The sequence below is a fragment of the Diadema antillarum genome, unplaced genomic scaffold (assembly GCF_040938485.1).
Source record: "Diadema antillarum isolate AM-2024a unplaced genomic scaffold, OU_Dant_1.0 seq00000819_RagTag, whole genome shotgun sequence".
Taxonomy (NCBI): domain Eukaryota; kingdom Metazoa; phylum Echinodermata; class Echinoidea; order Diadematoida; family Diadematidae; genus Diadema; species Diadema antillarum.
In genome coordinates this window covers 1,406,111-1,431,609 of record NW_027271696.1, presented here as the reverse complement: position 1 = coordinate 1,431,609, position 25,499 = coordinate 1,406,111, and the positions used below count along the sequence as shown (strand labels likewise).

Sequence of the window (25,499 nt, the reverse complement as noted above, 5' to 3'; positions counted from 1 at the left end):
CTGCATGGTTCAAATGCACAAAACGTTGGTCAGAGAAGTCAGGAAAGGGAATTGAGATTCACAAAACTAACTTGTTTTCTTTTAAAGACAAGGACGTGATGAGAAGTCTAAATTACTCATGATCTCCGAAGTATTGCCAGATTTGCGGAATAGTTGAGTCGTGACATAATAACCCAAGCATCCTGCTACGATCTCAACTGGCCCCGATAGCATCAGCCTTATAGGCTCATCGTGCAGAATTGAAGAACTGATCTAGATTTGTCTCTATAGACACAGATGAGGACACTGACTCAGACCACACGCAGCTAGAGATTTGAAAACCTTAATGAATTCCAGCATCTGGTCCAATCAAAATCAATATTACTACCATGATTGACAAAGATTACAGCGCATTATAGCTGTATAAATCATAAACAATCTATTCAAAAAGGGTAGGAATCTTCTGACAGTACAGTATTATCGGCTTATACTGCCGACAGAACAGGCGAAATGCTATTTTTACCTCGTGTTTCATCCCGATCTCATCTGAAAGCTGACGCAACTCCTTTCTGCGTGTGTTTGGTAAAGTTCAACATGTAATTAGTTTCGAGATGTTCCTGTGACTTGCCAAGACTACATGGATTTTTTGTCCATGACTATTCATCACAACTGTTATTTGTCACAGACACTTTAATAGCTCCCTACAAGAAGCTCTGCCTCAGGATTTCATGTGCGTTTCATTTAAAAAACAAAAAAAAAAAAAACATGGAATGCATGTACCAACTAACTTCTACACTTCCCTTTACATCGAAGAGGTAATTGTTGGACAGATGGATTAGATGAAAGAAAAGACATAAATGGCTTTGCGTTTCCCTATAGGGATACTCAAGGGTTAACCACCTTAAAGAGGAATATTAAAGAGTTAATGTTGTGAGAGGACAAGTTCACCGGAAGTCACGAGGTGGAAATACACTATTCATCTAAGCATCACTTCTCTTGAAATATGATCACCTGCAGGGTAAGATGTAAATAGTCACGAGGAAGAAAAATGCTGTTTGTGTCAGCTGAGAGCCCTCTATCTTATTTTATTCTCTATCATCATTGATGCAATAGGACAAAAAGATTATGATCTTGATATCTCTACATGAAACAATTCATTCAGCTAAAGGAAACCAAAACCCAAAGAGAAATGTGGATTGAGTGAAAGCAGCAACATTAGTAGAACACATTAGTAAAAGTTTGAGGAAAATCGGACAATCGATGCAAAAGTTGTGAATTTTAAAGTTTTGGTGTTGGAACCGCTGGATGAGGAGACTACTAGAGGTTATGATGTCATGTGTGGACAACGATATAAAGAAAATATAAAGGGAATTCCACAAAAATTATCTTTTTTAGCATGATGAATGAGCACTTGACTAACCGCTTTCAGACAGCAAGGGGAATAATTGCTACCCTTTACATTTATGTAAGTATCAAGTTGATGGAATGTGTAATTTTCATGAAAAATGAATTTTCGTGGAATTCCCTTTATAATTTCTTTATATTGTTGTCCACACATGACGTCATAACCTGTTTTGGTATCTCTGTTTCGTTATAATAAAGATTCGTTAGTATTATTGTGTATGACATCAGCGCGCCAATATGAAATTACTGCTCCTTCACGAAAGCAAAACACACAAACAAACAAACAAACAATGATAACAACTCTAAAAACGGAAAAAGGTATAAGACAAGGTCACTTTTTCTAAATACAAGTCCCAAGTCCAAGTTGTTTTATTTCATCTCCAACAAATTGAGGATACAATGAAATGTTTTGGGTATACAAATAATGACACGAAATAAGTACAACAATATAATAAACATCTTCAAGTCATCATTGTACACCCCCTTAACAGTTACAAACCTTTCTCGCGCATGATGGTATAGAGACGAAGAGAGAATGAGTGAGGGAAGTGACCAAACTTGGCGAGATGACGTGGGGAGAAGCGCTGATCCCCAAGCTGCCTGTCTTCATGCGGTTTTTTAGGGATCAGCCGTGATGCGTCGGGTCTCGTCTGCTGGGAACCCGGGACTTGAAGTTGTAGCTGCCTCAGAGCATCGGAAATCATCTTAAACAAACAGTGTCGCGGGCGCGCCATACGGGAAGAAGGGAAGGTACCCCAATTAGGTTCCAATTTGTTTCAGACTCGGCCGTGATTGCATATATATTGGGATTGTAATAGTCGTTGGTTAGGGCCTTGTCAGAGCGGAAAGTTCATACCCAGATCTGTGTACTTCGACTTCCTATTCCTATCCGAAATACGCCCTCCCACTTTCCCCCGAGATAACTTCCTTCATTTCTGTAGTCTTCGTTCAAGGCATATGGGTCATTTTCTTATCAGTCTTTGGCATCTGCAGTGCCTCGAAATGTAAGCGTGGAGCAAACTGTATATGGGGGGGGGGGGGGGGCTCTGCATGAAGAAGTATCGTGTAGACATACACTTCGAATTCATAACATATTGTTCAGTCAGAGCATAACAGGAATGATGGTAGAAGATGAACCACTTATATCCTTTATATAACGCGCCCTGAATAAGACAGGCTGAAATGCAGGCAATAATGTTGGGTAAAGTATCGGGGTGCCAAGGGAATGGGGATCTCAAGCATCCGAGTTGCTCTCTTTTATATACCCCCTCCCCTCCCCTCCCGACCTTCTCCCATCACGTCTCGTTGAGGATTAGGCGGTAGCAATCGCGTGTTTTCTACTCCTACCCTATGTCGCCTTGCATTTGCTCAGACTGACGTCTTTCACCCACCCTCTCTAGAGCGACTTCCGTAGAGACTAGGCCTACTCAGCCGCAGGAGAAGGCTCAACTTTTTTGGCGTGAGGGAGCAAAAGGGCCAGGACTTTTCTCCGAGAGGGTGATTTGAAAGGCTCTTGTGGCCGGCAATTAGATTATTATTGCAAGTTTATAGTGTTGTGTCGTGTTCTTATGCGGCTGTGAGAACTTCAGGCCAAATCTTAACAATAATGTAACGTGATATGATTAAGGTAAAGCACGCTTTTGGGATCGGCCGTGAATATGGAGTTCGGCAAAGCTATATTATACGCTTTCATCAAACTGGCCGAGACAATATTATTTGCACAAAGTCACTGTACGTAGTCCAGGCTCAGAGATTTCTGTAAAAATTGTCCCCACACTGTACAAATCCCATCTCAGCATGAAATCGTGCCAACTGCGAAAAGATTCAGTAACGCATATAGACCCATGTGTTGAATATCATAATTTGGAGGGTGGAAAAAATATGCATGATGTAATGTTGTGAGAAAATGAAAAATGATTAAATATAACCCATATTCTAATGCATAAAAGGTGCTATTTTAAACGGTGGAAGACACCATAATTTGCAGTGATTTATGTGAAAATATCGTGATGAATAAATGAAGTTCGAGGTCGCGTTGTAACCACTCAATGCATTGGGAAAAATACTGCATTTGCGTCTTAATGATAATCATCATAAAGGTTATACCGAACGACACTCCCGCATTCCCGTCTGTTTATTCATTTATTCAAAGGGATGTTTGTGTGTGTGTGCGTGTTGAGGTGGGAATTCTCTGCATAGTTTTTAACTTTCTGCGAGATGATTACAACCCACTTATATGGAATATTAAAGAGCACACAATTCTATACTCATAGTTTACTTGATGAAAATCGGTTTTGAAATGTGCTGAGATATCCAAAAACATAGAGGTCATAATCAAAGGTGGGACCCACCTTTTATTACAACCACTTTGTTTAACTTTGTTTTTGGATATCTCAGCCATTTCAAAATCGATTTTCATCAAATAAATTTTTAATTCCTCTAACAATTTTATGCTTTTTAATATTCCAAATAAGTCGTTTCTAATCATCTCCACCTCAACCAAAACTATTCTATCCCTTTAAGAATTAATTCATTAATTCATCCATTCATTCTTTACTCCATTATTATTGTTCATGTAGGGACCCAACTCACAGAAAAAAGATGGTCTGCCACGGTATCATGTCAATATGACATGATACAAACACGCATGTGAATACTTGTCAACACAAAATTATATGATATGAGCACAACATAAGGGAGAATAGTGGATATTGACTCCTTGGCCCGAATTCACGAAGGTGGTACAATAACTGTTATTGAAACCGTGGTTTAAACCATGGACAATAATTTGTATGGAGCGCCAAGTGACGCATGGCCTATTTCGTTACGAAATCAGTCATTTCGTCGACGAATAATGATCATTTCGTAACAAAATGACAACATTTCGTTAACGAAATAGTTAATTCGTCGACGAAATGACTGATATAGTAACGAAATAGGCCATGCGACACTTGGCGCGCGTACAAATTGTCCATGGCTTAAACCATGGTTTCAATTGTACCACCTTCGTGAATTCGGGCCCTTGCGTTTTAGACCAGATGGATCGTAGGCGCATGATCTATTACATGTTGGTGAATTGCATTGTAATCGCGCGTCATAAAAGGTGCAGAAGGTACTCTTTAGAGTATAACTAATTTAGAAATTGATCGTCTCTTTCTGATTACTGTCAATTCTATGGTTGTTTAGCCATTGCCATCATCATCAATGATAATAATAACAACATATCGGATCACTTATAATGCAATACATTTACCCATACAAGGAGTACCATATAAGAATGTTATCGAAATCACGTAAAATGATAGTTAGGAAAGGAGACATTTAATGACATAGAATTCTCCTTTTCTATACGATTTTACTTTAGAATCATTAACGTTCAAAAGGAGTTTAACCCCCCTAATAAAAGGACACGAAAACCTTAACACTGTGTACAATAGGCTGCTAATCGTGCTCTGAAATTAATAATGATCTGCCAAAAATTAGGATTTGTGAATTTAATCACATTTGCAAGCTGCTAGTCAGTAGGTTTTGTAAACAGAATAAGCAGTGTGAAAAATGGAACAAAAAAATGAAATCATATATATTTTGTAGCTGAATCTGGGTTATCCAGCCGTCTTATCTCATCTAATATCCTGTCCTTGTTATTGTTTATATTCTTTGTCTGTAACCTCATACTTTTAGCTTTCAATGATATTTATTTTCTCTCTTTTGCATGCATATGCATGTTTATCATTGTATTTCTTTAAACTTTGTATGTTTGCAAAGTCATTTCATTTGTAGGTTTTTAATGACAGAAAAAAAACAAGCAATACAATGAATGATTTTTTTTTCCTAAACCAATGTGCTGATGAAAACCACGCACGTACGCGATGACTCTGACGGGGGGCTAAATCGGAAGGGCTGGTATCGATCTTGAGTTTTATAATATTTTTGTGTCTATTAAAGGGATGGTATAGTATTGGTGGAGATGAGAATTGGGCTTTTAACTTTTTGCTATCACATACCAAGAAATCACTCATAAAATAGTACAGAGCATATCACTATAAGGGAAATTTAAGTTTATTCGATGAAAATCGGTTTTGGAATGGCTGAGACATCCAAAAACAAAATAAAACAAAGACACCGTGATAGAATGTGGGTTCCACCTTTAATTAGGACCGCTCTCTTTTGGATATCTCAGCCATTTCTTATCCAATTTTCATCAAATAAGCGGTGAATTCCTTATGGAATCACATGCTCTTTCATCTGATTTTCATAAGAGGTTTCTCGTTATCTCATCAAAGAATGTTAGAAACCTGAAGTTAGGTCTCAACCAAAACTATACACTGTAAAAACATCGGCGTTAGATTTAACACCATGGGTGTTAAATCTAACACCGATCAAACTTCAATAGAGGACCACACCCACAGGTGTAGAAAATGTATTGTGACGGTGTTAAAAAGTGTTCGCCTGGCACTTCGTGGTGTTAATTTGACACTGTGGCTTGTGATATTTTTGACACTGCGCTAGAGTTAATTCAATAATGACACCGCATGGTGTTGATTTGATATTGGTGGTGTTACTTTCAATGGTATAACACCCGTCCAGCTTTAATAGGGGACCACACCAACTGGTGTTACTGTGGTGAAAATGTATTTACAGATTTTTTCAAACATCAAGCACTTTATCGGAAAATTCTTTATTGTCTTGTTGAAGTTCAAAATTAACAAGAAGTGCAGTAACTAAGGAACTATTCAAAAAACAATTTTAAATGTTGAAATGACACCCGGAGGTGTTAATCTAACACCATGCATGAGCACCGGAAATTTAACACCAGCTCGGTGTTTCATATTTAACACCGGCCTTTTTGCAGTGTACGATCCCTTTAACATTTTAACAAGTGAAAAAAAGAAGAGTGACAACGATCAATGTTGTACTAGCCCGAAGCTGAAAAAGTAATCGACCAAAATGAACGTCGGAGCAACTCCTCCACAAGGACGAACCTACGTAAGGAGGAAAGGGTAGGGACGGGAGGGAGAGGGAAGACCAAAGTGTTCTAGGCATCATCACAAGTTCGTGCACGTTCAAGAGTGTTTAAACTGTCCAATAATATGCATTCCGGAGGAAGTTTTTGTGTGAGCTTCTGTGTGACCCGGAGGGGACAGCTGTTCCAATCCTACACTATGTTGATGTACTTTGGAGTACGCCAAGTCGTTTGCATGCATGCAGGTCTATAAAACGTTGCCTACACACGTGTCATATCAATGTGCTCCCTGTAGCAATTAAGTCTCCTTTGTTTAGATAGTGGGAAAACTATCAAATCAAATATTTAGCGCTCATCGTGCGTCGCTTCAGTCATGAATATGCACAATAAATTGGAGGTAATAAAAACCGCCCTCTATCCGCAATGACGCCCAAACCCATCTTCTTTAGTCGGAAGTTGTTAACCCCTGTCTCGAAATGCCCTCCACTTGAGATCTTTGTCACCAGTCGTTTTTATTCGTCCAATTTCAATTAGCGATTTCTGGCCTTCTCTTCAACTGTTCTTTTTTTTTCTATTTGTAAGTCAATGCTTTTCTTTGTCTCCGCTTGTACCATCACTGATATGCCTTTCTCGCTGTCTCATAGAACAGCTGCATTGTACGCTCTGATCGCCATTCACCTACTAGGCAGCGTGTCATTTTGTGCCATCGAAAAAAAAAGATCGCCGGAAGATATCAATATTAAGCAAAAGTTGCTTTTTTAATTCGAATTCAGGCAAATAAAGGAGCGCCTGGGGCTTTTAGCCATAGTCACAAAGAAGAAGAGAGGGAAAAAATATATACATATGCACGTCATAATTCATCGAGAAAAAAAAAATTAGTTGCTTGATTGCTGAACAGATTTGGGGGCAGGAAAAAGAAGACGAATTTGGGGATCATGTCTACCAAACAAAAGCACAGAGAGCTCTCCGCGGCGTCACTTGACAATCGGGTCTTTTGGTGCCCCGTGACTCGAGAAATAAGGCAGACATAAATGATCACATCTCTCCTTTGCGCAGACTAGGCTCTGGAGCAAGTCAAAAGCGCTCCGAAAGGCAACTCCCCGACTCCGCCAAGAGAGAGGGGGGAGAGAAGGGGGAGAGAGATTATTATCATGGTCCTTTTCTGTATATAAAGGCACGACAAAGGTTGGAAGTATTTTAAGCGCCCGACCGCAAGTTAAACATGAATTTACCGGTTTGTGAGCGGGCACAAAGCGAGCTGGCTCGGCGACGCCAGCTCGGCTTCTCCGCACCGTGATCCGGCAAAACGCGATCTGTCACGGGGACATGCGCACACAGTGAGGCGCGACATGCCCGCAATTGTCTAAGCTCGAAGTTAACTGTTTCACGCTTCTGCTTTTCTTTATTTCGCCTTTTCTGACTTAAGCACTACCCAATTACTTTGTGCTGGTGTAAAATAGTTTGTGGTTTTTATCAGTTGATGAAAGACAAAGCGAGAATGGAGGAAGCTTAAATGCACTTTAACTCAGTGAACTATTTTTGTTGGAAAGAAAAGAGTCTGCTTCAGCGAGTGTGCGTGTCTATAGCGTTTCGCTTAATAGTCGTAGTTTGGGCAACACCAGAATTTGTTTTTGTATCATTCATGGAGGATACAGATAAATCAAATAGCTTTGGAATATAAATATTTCAGAAGAAGGGAGACCTGCTCTATATAATTTTCATAATAAATTTATTATTTTTCATAAGGGGCCTACATCACAATTGTATATCTATTATTTGTATAGTATATCAAATGCCGATCGAAGTGTATCTGCATATATATATCTATATCATGGGTTTTTTTTCGTGTGTGTGTGTGTGTGTATGTGTGTGTGTGTGTGCGTGTGTGTGTGTGCGCGCACATACCCCTAGATAAGCTAAAAATGATGGACTTTACATATCATGATCCATGATAGTTTGGTTCTCGAAAGACGAACAACAGAAGACTATCGGAAGCATCATCGAAAAATCTCTGAAATTCTTCAATATCCTTGTCTTCGCTCGAAAAAAAAAAAGGAAATGGTTTCAATTGTTTCAGGAGTTCTATCATGCTCGACAATAATGAAACGAGCAGAAAAAAATTAATAAAATTAACTTATGTACATAAGCCTACCAGGCAATGACAGGGCGGTTGTAGGAACGTACACTTGTTGCACTGCGCAGAGTTCGGTTGGTTCAGCAGCAAGCCTTGTGATACCGACTCGTCTGTGGGAAGGGGCCGAGGCCGTGGTTCGCCACGCATGGGCTATACACTCACACGACTCATTCATATGGCAGTCTCGGCACTATATATGTGACAAGAAAAACAAACAAACAAACAAACAAACAAACAAACAAACAAACAAACACGTGCTGTTGTGCAAATCCTGATGAAAAAGACTAAATCCATACAGGAAATTCAAGTTATTCTTTGTTTATTTTTTGTTTCTCAGTAGATCACTCTTTTCCATCGCTTTATTTACTCTTTGTTATTTTTGAAAAGTGTGCATTGCCATCCCACTATATCCGTTCACATATTTTGCATTACATTATTTTCATAACTTGCACATTTTCTTTTCAAATTACCTAACAATATAGTTGGAAAATGTATGCTTTGTATATTATGTATTATCTTTTATGTGATGAAAATAAAGTATAAATAAAATGAAAAGTGGAAATTATCAATAATGAGAATATCCGCATCGTGCATACTGTTAACCCTTCCCCTACCAATAAGTGTTGTGTGCATAAATTTCAGGCACAAACCTATGGACAATAAATTAATGTGCCACGGAAAGGGTTAATGGAATTTAACATTCCAACAGTTAAACAATTAACAATTAAACAAACTCTATAATATCATCATTGTCTGCATACAATGTGTATAATAATTTCTTGTCGTCTATGCAACAACTATACACCTCTCAGTCTAGAAAGTTACCATTGCATACAGTCATTACTACAGTTCATAATTTGTTGCAAAGGATATATTATGCATTTTCTCTTTTCAAATTCATTTTCAAAGTTCTCTTTCTGATATAATTGAAAATGAAATGAAGAAAAAGTGAGAAGAAATGATGATGATAATGACGATAAGATGATGAGATAATGATGATAAGATGAAATTCAGGAAAGATTGGTGTTCTGGTCGGTGGGCAACTTGCGAGAGGATAATGTCACTCTCTCGTCAAATTTGCATAATCATTAATGTAGGCAACCAAGTTTACTGTCCCACGAAAACACGTAAACCCCCAGGTGACTATATATACTGTATAGCAGTATAGTCAGCAGCTGGTATCAACCAGGCACATTATGCCATATACGCTTGAGTAAATGAAACATGTTCGTGGAATTTCTAACCTTTGTGTACGAGTTTTATTAATCCTCTATAGAGTCTATAATGTACCACCATTTTGCTATTGGAGTTGTTTTTTTGTTTGTTTGTTTATTTGTTTGTTTGTTTGTTTGTTTGTTTGTTTGTTTGTTTTTTGAATTTCGGGGGTTTTCAGTGAATATGCACTTAAAGAGACATCGGTACGTCAATCCGGAAGTATTTGATTTCCTAGAGTAAAAGTCAAACAGAAATAGTACAGAATAAGGAAAGGTAGAAACGATTATTATGGTGTGATACAACTTTAAATGTATAAGGGGCCTATCCAATTAGTCAAGCTCTGCTTATGATGGCGGTCTCTTGTTTAGTTGTTCTCCTTTGTTTACGATTTATCATTGTATGCAATGCAATGGGACAATCTTCCCTATACCCTGTTATCAGGGACAGTGTTGTTACGAAATTTTGAATTAATACATTGATTTGTTTGTTATAGTTTTGGTTTGTTTTTGCTTTGTTTCGTGTTTTTTTTTTACATATTTGGTGTCAATTTGTTACTGTACTTGGAGGAACAACTATAGAAATGATATCAAATCAAACAAAACAAAACAAACAAAAATGAATTGTGGGTAATACACGTATACAGCACAAATTCATGATGCAAATTCAATTCATTCAATGTGAAGAAGCTCTTCATGACAGACAGACACATGGGGTAATGATTGAGCCCTATAGCTGTATCCTGAAAAATCATTGATCCAAATAGAAATAAAAATAGTTGTAGATAGAATCAAAATGCCCGCTAGGAAGGCAACAATGAATATTTGTGGATACTGATCGATCACTCGGAGATCCGAGATCGCCCGAGGATCTGCTGGCGGGGATCTGTTCAGTCTTCGATAGTCTTCGACAGAGGCCTGGAGGTTTTATCGCAAAGTGACAAAGAATCGGCGTGACGTTATGATATCGACGTCATTGAATACCGATGTGTTTATCTGAAAACGACAAAAAACAGTGGCCCGAGGTGTGCATCAAATAACAGATCTGCAGTCATCACTTTTTCTGTTTGTTCGATAACTTTTGTCGATTTTATAGAATACAACAGTGGCAAAGGCTTCAGTTGTCTGTCCGCGCAGCCAAAGCAAGCGCGCCAACTAACAATACATACAACATTCAACAAAACACACATCTGCATACACATACACACACTAGACACACTGAATCAGACATGCAAGCACGCGGTCAAAAGAAAGGAATGAATATCGATGAGAAACATTACACAAGTCTCTTTAAAAAATCGTACTAGCATAAAAATATAAAATTGTTAGATCATCACACACACACACACACACACACACACACACACATTATATGTATGTATATATACTATAATATATATATATATGATATACTACAAATTGCATAGTAGCATATTCGATGCCTATATTATTATAGAAAGCATTGCTTTCCCCATTTCTTTGGGCTATGGGAGATATGGGGCCGTTTGTTATGTAGCCTTGTACTCCTTCCTTTCGCTTATTATGTATGCTTTCAATAATGCGAATTCAGCACTCTACAGAGTGGAATCGCCGCAATATAAGTGTCATACATTATCATTTTCATTATTATTATTATTATTATTATTATTATTATTATTATTATTATTATTATCATCATCATCATCTCTACTTTTATCATCTTTACTATTATTATAATCATTTTTATTATGATTAGAACCCTGGCAAATGGAAGTGGTTGTTGTATGTTTGTTTTGTGTTTGTTTTTTATGTGAGGAACGCTTGCAATCACTCATTTGCATAAAATGGAGCGATCTATCTGGCAAATGCTCAAGAGACTCTCATGGAACACACACAACGGACATACCATCGGCAAGACTAATACCGAATTAGAGCAATGACGATATCGATATTAACTTCTAGTACATAGTAATAGTGTGATAGTAACTCAGTATTGTATTTACAGTGTATATACTCGTGGGAAGCAATGTGTAGATGAAATACAAGAGGACACCATCGGTTTCTTTTCTCTGTTTATCAATCTTTTTTAAGACTGTATGGATAGTCCGACATTTATTTCTCGTTTCAGAACATGCAACATACGACAACATGTCATCTTTAACAAGTGCTTTGTATAAACACTTGGCTACGGTATAGCCAGAAAACTTGTTTATACAATATGAATACACTTTTCACAGTTATTGTGCGAAAGCACTTGAAGGATGACCATACGAAAAAAAGGAAAATCACAAATACTCTTCTTTTTAAATATACTGTATGACTATATACAAAATAGAATACCCTGTTCTTTTTAAGACAGACTTGGTGGTATTTTCTCTCTTTTTTGTCGGTGTAGGCACAGGTATCACTAAAAAGCACTTTCAATGAATACTCGTTTTATGTCAAAATCGTTCGTCTAAGGAAAGGGCAGACACGTTTAATTTGTAGCTAACACAAGAAGAACAAAAATGTCCAGGAACAACAATGTAACATGATGACATATTGGACATTTTATGCCAGCCGTAGAAAGAAATCTCCAGATATATGACAGTCATTTTCTAAAAACGGATACGATTTGCCTTTAGGCTTTTTAGGTTTTAGGTGGTTTTTTTTTTTAGGTCTCTTAGTCCTAATTATAGTTGGCGTATGTGTCTGACGGTAATCCGCCACTTTCACGCATCTCGTCGGTGTCACTACTGTGTTATCGTATTTTCCTTTAATCATGAACAACATACATATTTTACGCCTCTCTGTCACGGGTTCAATGGTTGGTTCTAATGGTCTGCCTGGTTTGTTTGGATTTCAATCACCAAGTCATAAGGTGAAGCCACAACAAAACATTCGTTTAACAGAGCTCTGTGTGCAGGTCTAGACTGATGTTAAATTTAATGAAAAATTAATTAGTGTTGGCAAACTTTTGTAAGGCAGACTTTGCTGAAATACAGATGCAGGAAATTTTATGATGTTTGTCATAATTTTGTGCAGCTGAATAACACAGTGCTAGGCAGCAGGCAACCGTGGTTACATATCGATTAACAAGACACATATCACTTAACCGAATATTGTGCAGTCCATTCTAGTTAATACATCAAGATCTCTGTACGTGCTCTGATTCACTTGGAATTGAAGAATGCGTCCAGGTGTTGATATATTGTTATCATTTAGAGAAAAACACTGAGGAAATGGCCAAACAGACTTACGCTATGAAAAACTGTCAACGTCCTTTCTCTAAGATTCTAGTGAGAGTTCAGCCCTTATCCAAACTCTGTAAATCAGGATTAAAAAAAAAAACGTGTTGAAAAGTTTTGATCAAACTGTGTTTAAGCCATACACTCTGTCTTGTAAATGATCATTCTAACTTATGTATCAAAATAGTTCATTTGCATTCAAGGCCGCCAAAAAGGAGAAATAAATAATATCCATCGATGAATTAGTTTATAAAAGGCACCATAATTTTAAACCGTTTTGCTTTAATTTAAAGTCCGGTGGAACATCGCTTCTTATGATGGGATTGCAACACATTGTGCTTGTGACTGATAGCACAAATTCAAATATAATATAGAAAAAGTGGCAAAATATCGTTGACATCACGAATTATTGTGATTACAATAAAATTTTCACAACTTCTACCAACAAGACTTCTCCTAATAGGATTTTACAATAAGTCAAACGAACTTTTAAAAAAGCACTTAAAAACATTGCTTACTCATGTGAATTATCAATCTGTCAACGCGAAGTGAAAATGCAGAAAAATGTCTTTTAAGATGGTGGTTCAAACATAAATGATAAAAGCACGATGTAAATGTAGACTAGGGTCACGTGACTATGGTTTCTATGACTACACACAGGCATCATTCAGCGTCACCTACACCTGTCACGTGACAGCGTGGTAAGACACAATGATTTTTGAATTGAAGGCGGGATATCGTTTGGCACATCGTGAAGCAAAGGCCACTGCACAGTTCTTTGAAGTTGGACGCTCGGTGGGACGTTTAAGCATTACATCACATATTATAGTACATTCATTTCTCTCTTTTTTACATCTTTTTCTTTAAATTTAAAAGTACAAATTGTCTGTTTCTTGAAATTTGCGTAGATATCAAGTGCATTTTGTGTCCATAATAACTTTTTGGCCCAGAATGGACGGCAAGTTTTGAAATCACAGGGTGTTTTAAAAGAAACGTCAGTTTCAACGTGCAGCAAGTTTAACGTCATTAGTGCTCTCTGATGAAGATCATGGAATCTCACAGAAATCACATTCGTCGCTGATGATTCATCCTATATTGAAAATGAAAAGCACAAAGACGTTGAGCAGCCGACAAGTCTTTTTTTTTTTTTTACTCTGTGTATGTGAGTGTACGTTCAGTCTCAAGAAAACGTCTTTATCGTTTTATCGTGAAGGCAACACATTTCCCGTGGTTGAGGTGATCTCAAAAGTTCCCGCTCGTGTAAGGAAAGACTAAACTCGAAGGTGCTGCAGGCGAGGGAAAGTAGGCGTACGGTGTTAAATGGTACGGATTGATTGATACTGGCGGTCTGAGCGCGGCGTGAAGCGGGCTCATCGACGAGTAGTAGGCACTTGCCGCGGCGCTGGGCAGATGCATGCCCAGGGCCGGGTTGAACATCGGCTTTGCCGCCATTTTGAGCTTCTCCAGTTCGGCTTCTTGGAGTCGCTTCGCCTTGGCTCTCCTGTTCTGGAACCAGATCTTGACCTGAGTCTCGGTGAGATTGAGGGAGGCGGAGAATTCGGCGCGCTCCGCGATGGAGAGGTACTGCTTTTGCCGGAATTTTCGCTCCAGCGCCAGAAGTTGGGATGTGGTGAATGGGGTGCGGGGTTTCCGGTTCGTTTTGTGCTTCCGGAGCGTGCATTGAACCTTGGGACCTGTAAACGGGGACCTGATTTCCGATGAACCTGCACAAAAGACACAACAGAAGAGAAGAATAAAAAGTATTGTCACAACAAGTGTCATGCCGTCATTTTGAGCCGTATAATGTTATGATGATGGTGGAATATCCGTTAAATGCACATCAGAGTCAATACGGAACATTTTATGGAAGACAAAATGCAACAATTTACTTTATTTTGTATCCAAAATATTCATTGAATTTGTCTGTAAAACTTGATTTTCTTTAGATAATCATATTTTACCAAAATCTGTATGTAGGTTCCTAATTGCTGTCTTTTCGTTTGTACATTGTACTCTTGAAGAAAAAATATAGTTGCACAAATGAATTGAAATTTAAAGGAATTTATACTCAAATGTGACCTGGATCGATAAATATATAATTGTTAAAATTATTCATCGCAGATCGTCAAAGTGTCGGTCTTATTCTTAACTAGAATATCTTCGAGGGAATAAAAATCAATGTCGCAATATCAAACAATGGGACTTTGTTTCAAAGTTTTTATGTTTCACCCTTGAGTCATCGTGGTTTGGAAGCCGTGAAATAGAATGGCATCTATTTTAAGACGCCATAGAGCTGTTCACAAAACACATCTATGTGTGGTGCTATTGATGATCCATTTATAGTCACTGAGTCAGATGAAGTTTGACTTTTGAGAGCGGATTGCGTCAGCAAATGAACGCATTCATTGTAATGGGCTTGTTTATTGAGTGCGCGCACCAACCGGTACACACATTAAAGCACTGACTTTTCCCGCGTGCTGACCGATCGATAAACATGCAATCGATAACAGCTATTAGTGAGTGAAAGACGGTGTCGATGCATAGGTTAGAGTTGCCGCACTTATTCATTCAACCCTACCATCTTTAACACATGTCTTTGATTATATTAACCTAATTCTAAATTTCTAAATGCGCTTTATTCTTATGCTTTACGGAAGTTGCACATACTGAACATAAAACTCGAAGTTGCGGATGAAGGGAGAACTGATGGGAGAGGTTTCATAGATTTATGATGTTATGACTATGTCTTCAAGATGACTTAGGATTATTTGATTCCAGAGGGTAACGTAAAACTGGTGACAAAGAATAGAATGTGGATTATAAAACAACTTTTGAAGCTTATGAACTGTTCATCGCAAAGATTTGTCTCCGCATCACAAAACATTACACACTGCATGAGTCCAACTGAGTTGTGGTTGAGGTTAAAATTGAATACAGGTTTCCAAAACTCGTAGTTCTTCCTTGTTTTTATTCCTCCTGAGAATATAGTACATTGTGTATAGAAATTATCGCAACATCATCGTGTCTTGTGAAAACCAAAAGGAAAATTGCTTATCCATCTTTTTGACAAATCAGTGTTACAAGATACATAACTCAACTTGACAACGGTTCGTCTGCGTGTCAATCTCGCTGGTCTATTAACTGACAGGTGGCACATGTAAGGTTGAATTCTTGGGAGTTAAGGTTGGAAATGAAGGGTGGGGAGAGGGGGGGGGGTGGTAAAAGAGAGAAGAAACATCCCGGCACAAACAAAAGTACACCGAACTCGCTCACTCCCCTGCTCACCCACCAGGTCTCGCTTTCTCCTATCCTGACGGCATTCTCGACGTCAAAAATGACGTGATGTAAACCTTTCCGGGAGAAAATACGACCGAAATGAAAGGATATGACCAACAACTTCCGATGCGCTAGTTCAAGAACACGTTTATCGGGTGTAATTGGGGCCAGCCCTGTAATTGGGACCCTGGAACTAGAGGGCAGACGACCCGACTGAATTCAAAGTTAAACGCGGCAAATTGGTAGACAGTTTCGCAGGCCAGAATCGTGACAAATATCATACAATGAGCGAAATGACATTTTGTTTGAGCCTCGGATCATCCGGAATAAGATTAGTAAGGACGCGTGACTGTCTGGCCGCCTCATTGGAGTTGGAGCTGTAGCGGAGACTAGATACCTGAGATCAAACCAGAGCCTAGACTGTAGTTCAAAGTGAGAATCGAGATGTTTAGAAAAAATTCTAAATTCTTCTTTAAAATCCATTTCGAATGTTTGAAGCGAGCACTCTCACATCCACGATATGCACGATCACGTGCTTTGATCATAACTATCTATTATATTGCTATTCTCTTCATTTTTGTATCAATCGGATTTATGTTAAGTATGCAGGCTCATCATTACTTTACAATACTGTGTATGTAATTGTCGTGTGGTGTGTGGTGTGCGCGCGTGGTGTGGTGTGGGTGTGTGTGTCTGTGTGTGTTACAATAATTAAGGCATATTTCAATCTAGGGGAATCCACTATGAGAATTTCCCTGGCTGCCAGATTACAAAAGAACTTGGAATTAGAACTAGACAGCCAGAAGTTTTCTGTACAAATTAATTTAAACGAATAGAATACAATCTATAGTGAGGAAACACGTTAACTTCGTAGTTTGATTTACAAGCTAGCATTTCTTTGTTTCCATGGAGGGGTGGTGCTGTTTGAGCGGCTTCACTAACAAACATACACTGGGGGAAATAAAAAACTTTCCTTTCTCATACACTATAATGAAGACAAAGAGTGCGAATCTCCACGTGTTTAGAAAAACCATCATACACGTTATATGAAATATTACCACCAATTCATTCTTCTACTGCAATGGCAGAGAATTAAACAACTGTTCTGTCGCCCATTCACCCAGTGGTATCCGTCCTGCCGCAGTTCGCGACAGACAGAACAAATTGTTTTCTACTAGTATTGTGACAAAGGTTCCCTTTCGTGTAATTCTCTTTTTCCTCTGTCCCTCTTTCTTTTCTCTCGCCGTTTCAGCAGCCGTTTGTGTTGAGTTGGCGTCTTGCGGCATCGGGGAGTCATTAACTTGATCCCACGGGGTAGACCCGGCGGACAAGCGTGCGCCGACCCGCTTTGCAAAAGCGCAATCCGCGCCCTGGTCGGTTTTTATGCCAGAGCAATTTCTAAAACAGGGATTAATTTTACTTGCGGATAGCCGGACGTTTGCGGCGATTTTTGAATACTTTGTTACCGTCGCCTGTTTAACACAGCAATCAATTCATAGCAATGAGTTATGCCTTTGGAGTGTTTATCCTTCACGTCGCAAGTAGCCCAGGTACACTTATTATCTTCTTCCTTTTCTTTTCTTAAAGGTGCATGGTGAAATCATTTACTCTAACTATCAAAACGTGTCTGTAAAGAATCGCGACCACTCGAATACTTTTATCAATTCGGATCATCAACGAGATCGTCGTGATAAATAAACACTGGGGCGAGAGGCGTCGCGACAGCTCGCATTGCTCAAATCAATTTCAATCAAAAACGAATATGACAAAGTTACGAGCGCCATTCTGACATGTTTACAGTCATTGCTATTTGCGTGCTTTTATGGAGGGCTGCCTACAGTCTTCCTAGGCGGAAGAAATTCACATCAAATTACCCAAAATATCGATAAATCCCTGACAAATTTGAGGACAGGTGGCAATGTCATCGGTAACAGTATCCACGACTCCACTCTGACCACGAGTTCTCCAGAGATCTAGATCAGAGCTCATGAAATATCGAAAGGAGGCAAGACAAAACGACGGAGACTTCGTGACGCTGCCGAGGAAGGGTCGTGGGGCCACGCAGGCACGAACTGCAGACAACGCGGTTTGTAGCGTGTGGGACTGATGACTTTGCCATATCCACTGCCCTAAATTGTGAGATCTTTCATGACGTGACACCAGAATGGAAAGGTCTGGCCTGATTTCTTAAATGTCTCCAATTTGTCAAAGATTTCGGATGTTGCTAGGAGTGTGCTCGAATGGTAAAGGTATTTGACAAATGGATTACAATCAAAAGAATTTAACTTAGTTTTTGTTTGCGCGTGCCCACATAAAAGATATTGTGAGTTGTTTTTTTCTGCGAAAATGATAAAATGCACAGATGTAAATAGCTTTCAATTTTGAATTCACGTTTTCTATGTTGTGTTGTGATATAATTTCAATAACATCTGTCGTTTTGGCGCCTTTCTCTCCTACTAATGATATAATATTATAATTCGCAGACGAAGACTATTTAAATATTCGGTGTCGTGGTATTATAATCAATTCATTTCTCTAATCGTCATTAGGGGACATATGAGCTATGCACATATACCTTTCCCGCTTATTTAACATATTCATTTAACTCTTGGCTGATCGAATATTGGCCTAAAATAGATTTCTATCTCACAATAAATTGCACCCATGATAGTTTACACCGGGTGCAAAAGGACAAGTGTATGATATTACGCATATCCCTTCTGTATAGAGGATAGATCAATTTTCGAGTCGGTTTCCCCGCTCCCCTCAACTACCCTTCCCCACCCCATGGGTGATTCTGTTCTTTTGTCTTAGGGGGAACAAAACCAGAAGAAAAATAAGAAGACTGAAAGTGAACTCCCACTCCCTGTGCAAGTTGATTTCAGTGGGATGAGCAAAGACCAGTTAGCCTACAACCAGAAATGGAAAATGTTTCACCAAAATCGGAGAAATTGAAGAGAGTTGTGTATTTTGTTATCCCAAAGACGACCAAGGCAGTGAGAATGATCAAACGAGCACATGTGTTATCTAGCAATAACAATAACAACGAACCGTGGGATCAACTTCTCTTTGTTCTTCTCTTGTGGTATGCAGAGAAAGATATAACAAAATGTCTTTTTGTCAACACGTCAATGTGCTGCACGAACTTTCCTTTTATTCTTTCCCTAAATTCTTACAACTCTTTCGATTCAATTTTTCAATTCAATTTATTTTCATTTTTCGACAAATATACAAACATCACTTTTTTTGGTAACAGAAAAAAATGAAAATAATATTTCATAATTTAGAATACCTGAATAAATATGAATAAGATAACAGAGCAAATGTTTTTCCGAATAGTGAAAAGTAGCGTGCAAGCGATATATCTATAAGACCGTGTCAATATCACTTCCATACTATAGTAACAGCAGATTTGAATTTTTTTTCTCTCTCTATCTTTCCCTTTACAAGAGAGGTTGCTTGTGTTTGTTTGTCCGTCTGTTTGTTTGTTTGTTTGTTTGTTTATATGTATAGGTCTGTATGTGTTGTACACCTTTTATATTATGTCTAGCTAATTGCTTTTTGATGTTATTTAGTCTTTTTGTCCACGAGTAGACTGCAAAATACAAGCTTAGCTTTTTAGCATGTCTCCTCCATTTCCTGCAACTTTAGTTTCAATTCAATTTTCATTGTTTACTTTGCTTTTATGATGCGTAGTATTGTCAACTTCACGTACTTTTCTTTGTTACTACATTGCATTGATGTTGTGTTATTTTGTGTATGAAAATGTTGTTGGAAATGAAATAAATGAAATGAAATGACAATGAAAAGACTATGACCACGATCACTGTTTTGGGGAAATATGGGAAGATTCCACGAATTATCAATTTTCTTATATTTCCATTTGGAATTCAGTTTTGTGGGAGGTCCATGAAACCACGTACGCCCCAATTCAGCTCGATTTGGTTTCTAATTAGTGCATGAGTATATGGCCTTATTTCACAATGAGATAATAATTACATTATGCTCCCGTGAAGTATATTATGCGGTATACAATATTGTCGACAGGATCCTGTGTTTTAAAATGATTACAATTGATAAATGAACGTGTGACGGTTTCTTCTTGTTGAAGGAAGCTTTAACCTTAAAGGGAAAATCCAGTCCAAATGTAAGTTAGTCTGATAAAAAGAATAAAATCTTACGAGTTAAAGAGTAGAAATTTGACTGAAATCAGATGAAAAAATAAGGAAGTTATGATATTTTGAAGTTTTGCTAATTTCTGGAAAATAGTTCTGTCCGCAGCGGGCATGGCAGGGAGAGAGAAAGAAAGAGAATTTGATTTTATAGGCACAATGACTTTAAATCAACATTTTTTTTTTTCTGCATTTGCATGCAGGGTCATTTTTGGCATCATCAAAATTGATTCACTTTTTGGCTTCTGCAAGTGATTATTATCGTCCAAACACTGCGTCGATTCAGTGTTTTCAGACAACCTGTCGTTCGGCAATCCCCTTTGATGCAAATGTGATTGGTTATAAGGGAGCTCGGTAATTAATTTCTACAAATCTATTTCCGTGGAAACTTAAACGATGAAAAAAAACCCGCCAAAATACCGGAGTTGCAAGGAGATGCGCTCCCCGCAACTCGATACCTAACCTTCACAATGACTCGAGCAAATCCTTTCTAATGATTTCAATTAAACACGCCATCACATGCGTACATCCTCTCTCTTCCCACAAATTTTGTTATGCTTCCCACAAATCCGAGGTATTATTTGACACAATCTGCTCATCAGCGAGGCATTCTCGTTTGATACCGGTGGCTGGTTGACAGGCCCCGAATCGCCCAAGGCGTGGAGGGTTGTCGGAATGACAAATCAAGCGTTGCGGACAGATGGGATGTCTCCTTTTGTCTAATTATGTTAAACCGAGAAAGATGACATTATCTCACTTGGCTTTTAATGCCACAATTGCTTCACCTCTTTGGTCGAACGAGAGATTGTATCAAAAAATGGAAATAGACAATAAAGGGCTGAGTGCAGAGTTTATAAATTATGGCGCGACAGCGGTGTGTAATTGTGGCAGAGTGAAACACTGAAAAAAATGGTGGCGTGACGATGATGGGAGCGTATGAAAAAAAGTTCATAATTTCACACACTATTTAAGAAGAGTTGAAAAGCACAATACTATGTTCCTGAGTGTAGAAAGAAGCGATAACGCTGCAATGCTAACTCATTACAGGCGACGCCTCCCTATTTTTCGATTGCTTTTGTGACGGAGTCATTACACAGCTTACTAATAGTTTGTTTGAGACATCAAACTGTTACGATGAACTTAAGCCACATATCACAGAATTTCCTTGCCATCATTCTTCAGTAGATCATTGAACAAGCACAAATACAAATGGCCGACAGGTACGTTACAATTGCATCTGGGTACAAGCAACATATTCTGTTATCTTCCACTTCAGGATGTTGTTGTATAAGCAATGTAAACGTTGAGAGGCAATGGGCAATTTAGCAAAATGAAAATCTTACAACATCAAACACTTATAATACATCAATGTTTATAAACGGACAAAATATAAAGACATGCTGTTTATTTATGAGCAAAACGCTTTCAGGTGTTTTGGGACGGCAGCAAAATCGTGTTGTTTGGGAGTCCGTCTAAAGAGGGGATGACAGACAAACTTATTGAGTTACTTCGCGTGGAGAAGAATATGTTAACATCAGTCTACACTTGAAGTCGAGCACAAACAACTGCGCATTCCTTAAAGTTATTATCTGATCATAGCATTGTACAAATTCGGAAAAAGAAAAAGAATGCGAAGTTTGTTTGTTGTCATTTTTTCCTCCTGCTAGGGAAAAGTACTTGATATTAATTTACCGCCTTCATGAGAAGGCAAAGATACCAGATAATTTCACGAGAGACTAATTACGACGCCTACACATCGCGGTGCAGGGTGATCATCAAAAGTCAGGCAATTTATTATTTTCTGATTGTTCTTTTCAAACTTCTCTATTCTCAAAATCTTCCCTTTGTTGGCGCGAAAACGCCCGAACAACCAAGCGTGTACCTACGTGACAGCTGAGTGGCGAATCGCTCTGCGATTATGAAGCTCTCCGAAACAATCCAGTCCCACCAAGGATAAAATGAAGTTTTTTTTTTTTTTTTTTTTTTTTGAAAAAGAGTACTACCCGAGTCGCCAGCGTATATAGCGGGGACAAGAAAGCTGTGTGTGAAAACCTAGAATGGTGTGGAGGAAATAGTTCACGTAAGACTGATCAACCGAAATGGAAAAGCCCATAATAAAAAAACTATTCATCTTCAAAACTTTAAATCCTAGCTGAGCAGTCGGCCGCTGACGATGATTAAGAGGTATGCTAATTGGTAAACATGTCGGTGGGGTCATTTAGCACGCAAGGTAGCTGGTAGTGATCCTTGCCGCCGCTATACTTCTTCTTGTGGTTCGTTCCCCGGACGCCTCCCCTCCATGGCAAGCCGCCTTTCCGAGTGCGTCGTAAGAGTCATGGGTCAGTCAGTCCTTGTGCACCTGCTGGGAGTAGCTAATACGTCTTCTGGTCGACTTGGAATCTCGCTGAGTTTAACTCCAAAAATGAGTTACAGAATACTAGTAATCCACCCATTCCCCTACGGTAGACATCCGTTAGATTTCACCATTTACACAATAAGTATTACTATTTCTTTTATCTTTTTCCATCTCGTACTCTAAAAGTTCGTACATGCGCATAAGAAGTTACTGCAGCCGTCAACTATTGTCATTTCTGATCCCTCCCTGTCTGCATGTGTTTGAAGCATTGTACAGTTTGTACCTAATCTTGGTATCTACAAATGGAAACATGTCGACGAAATCATTAAAATTAATCTGATCTCCTTTTGAGATTTTATTTTCTGAAGATCGATTCGGTCAAGTCCACTTTTCATCTCCTTTTCAATCGTTCTCTTCTCTTGTTTTTTTTTTTCTTCTTCTCTCATTTTTCCAAAGAAGAAGAAGAAGAAGAAGAAGAAGAAATAAGTAAGATTATTGTCGGAAACAGCAACCCCAGCACTATGTCGGCTTAAATGCATGAGTCTGGTCATGCTTTTTGCAGGATTTTTGGTTGACCCCTGAGTTTTGCTGCTTGTTCATCTGAAGAATAGTCGATAAATAACCAAGTTTTAGCTCGATAGTGGTAATTGCTTTCAACAGACACAAACTTTCTTGGTTTTGCATTCGAAGGTCACCACTTTTCTCTATCCATCAACTCTATAGAAAAAGATAGTATAGTTTGGTTTCAAACGCAACTATCCAAAGTCTTATCTGAACACAATTCGAAGTTTTCAAAGCGTATTGTAAATACAGTGGAGGATCAAATACGGATTCATGTTTCCTGCCTAGACACCTACACATCAAAGTGAAGCCACGATGAAGAGAAAGATACACCCTTTACTTGGCATTGACAAGAAAATATATACCAAGTAACGTATTCTATAACAATGGTCAGGCCTGCAATAATGGTATAGTCATACAGTTGATGATGTTCCACTTGGTATACGCAAAGGTCTCTGTAGGTGGGACTACAGTAGCCTGGCCTACTATTCTCATACTGATGTTACTCATATTACGAGGGTGTCACTAAACGTGCTGATCGCGTACGGCGTCGCCCCCTACGCACAGTAACGTCACAGATAATGTCATAGCAATGCGCACATAATTTTCCATATGAGAAGGGAGTGGGTAACTAGATTTCTTGGGGCGTACGTATACGTCAAACATCTCAGAATGTTCCAAGGAGGGACAAACTTATCAACACAGACTTATTTCCATTAATAGAATGCAAGTTTACCGATCTTTCATAAGAGCCATCGTAGATTGAGATCATACAGTGAATAAAATATGTAAAGTTGGAACTACAATTTTGTGCGTTTAAGTTGTTGTTAATTCGACGTTGTAGAAAATAAAAAATCTCGCGAACAACAATGCTTGGCAAAATACAACTTTTGTCAAGGCATGCATTAGTGTATCAAAAATATGTTTGTCTACCAGAAAATCATAGAACCACTAAAGCTACTAGGAATAGATAAGGCACAATGTATTTCCATAGTCAAACACTCGGTGCGAGTTTTCACGTGGTACACACAAGTGCCCCTGTTGTTCGTCAACATTGGAGCATGGAGCTACTGTTCAGTAGCTCTATGATTGGAACTTCTCTGTGTTACTCTGAGGGGGAAATACTCACCAGATGAAGGACTGAGTCTTGTTGCCTGCATCCAGGGGAAATTCGAGGCATTCCACGTGTACGTCTGGGTAGTCGGCGACGTACACGCCGTCCTGCTCTCTAACGACGACGATGATGAAGACGAAGATGTCTTCGCTAATATGTTCTCGACACTGTGACTGGCGAAAGACGGCGCGGACGCTGACGTGTTGCTGGATGACGAGTTCTGAGGAGGCGGCGTGCCCGACTCGACGGGGCTACAGTCCATGTCCGTGTGGTGGGATTTGCCGGGCTCGCCGCTCAACGGGGAAGGCGACTTGGAGAAAAAAGATTCCACTCGGAAACTGATTCCTTTCACGGCTTTTTCGTCCGTCCTCTGCGGCTTCTCAATCTGACTCGAGTTCGGCGAGGCGGCAGCTACCGGCGAGAGGTTGTGGTGTGGTCGGGTGAAAGCGGAATTGCTGCTGACGGTGAGCGTGTTCTTTGCCATGATGGACGCCGGATCGAATGGGGCGTCGTGTATCGCCGTCTCGCTCTGGTGCATGATATGCATGGGGCTTCACAGTGAAAAGAAATATTCCAGAATCCAAAATAAAAACAAATATTATCAGTTTCCACAAAGTTTTGAACTGAAGGCAACCAGGAGGTATGCTTGCAGATGCGCTCAATTGCCGTCATATGATGAGAGTGATCATATGCTTCAGTGAGAAAGTATTTATGTACCGTAAACACGGCAAGGTAATAGCTAATTAGATGTCCATTCCAGGAGTGATGGCGGTAGTAAGATTATTTTGCCCGGTAACCTTACAACCAGATATGACAGGGCAGTAGAGCAATGTGATTCCGAGCCGACGAAAGAGCTCCCCAAAATACGACGCACATCGCTACGTCCCAGTAAACTTCGGGCTTCGTCTGTCATTAATCAATTTGTGACCCAAAATATCGTCATACCCGCCCTCTCCGTACTCTCGCGTAATTGCCGGCCAGTGAGCCAATCAAAGTGCGCGATAACTGTGACGTGTTTGAGGTCGGCTCGGGTAAGGCGCCCCAAAGTAAGGGGGAAATCATATTATGCGTGGTATTATGATGACTGCGAAGTCAGGCGCGTTGGGTTTGCCCGCAGCACGTC

The 25,499-nt window shown here is 39.2% G+C and overlaps 1 protein-coding gene across 1 annotated transcript; it reads right to left on the bottom strand.

The window, feature by feature from the left end:
• Positions 1–14,139: 14,139 nt before the first annotated feature.
• Positions 14,140–24,923, bottom strand: LOC139739802 (uncharacterized). Its single transcript, XM_071650394.1, has 2 exons — positions 24,392–24,923; positions 14,140–14,621 (listed from the first exon to the last, which is right to left on the bottom strand). The coding sequence occupies exons 1-2, from the start codon at positions 24,921–24,923 to the stop codon at positions 14,140–14,142; spliced, it is 1,014 nt and encodes a 337-aa protein (XP_071506495.1).
• Positions 24,924–25,499: the final 576 nt, after the last annotated feature.

Excerpts from the sequence above, each read along its gene's own strand:
- LOC139739802 (XM_071650394.1), bottom strand. The coding sequence starts at position 24,923 with ATGCATATCATGCACCAGAGCGAGACGGCGATACACGACGCCCCATTC. Across the intron at positions 14,622-24,391 it reads AAGACTCAGTCCTTCATCTG|GTTCATCGGAAATCAGGTCC; the intron begins GTGAGTATTTCC and ends TCTTTTGTGCAG.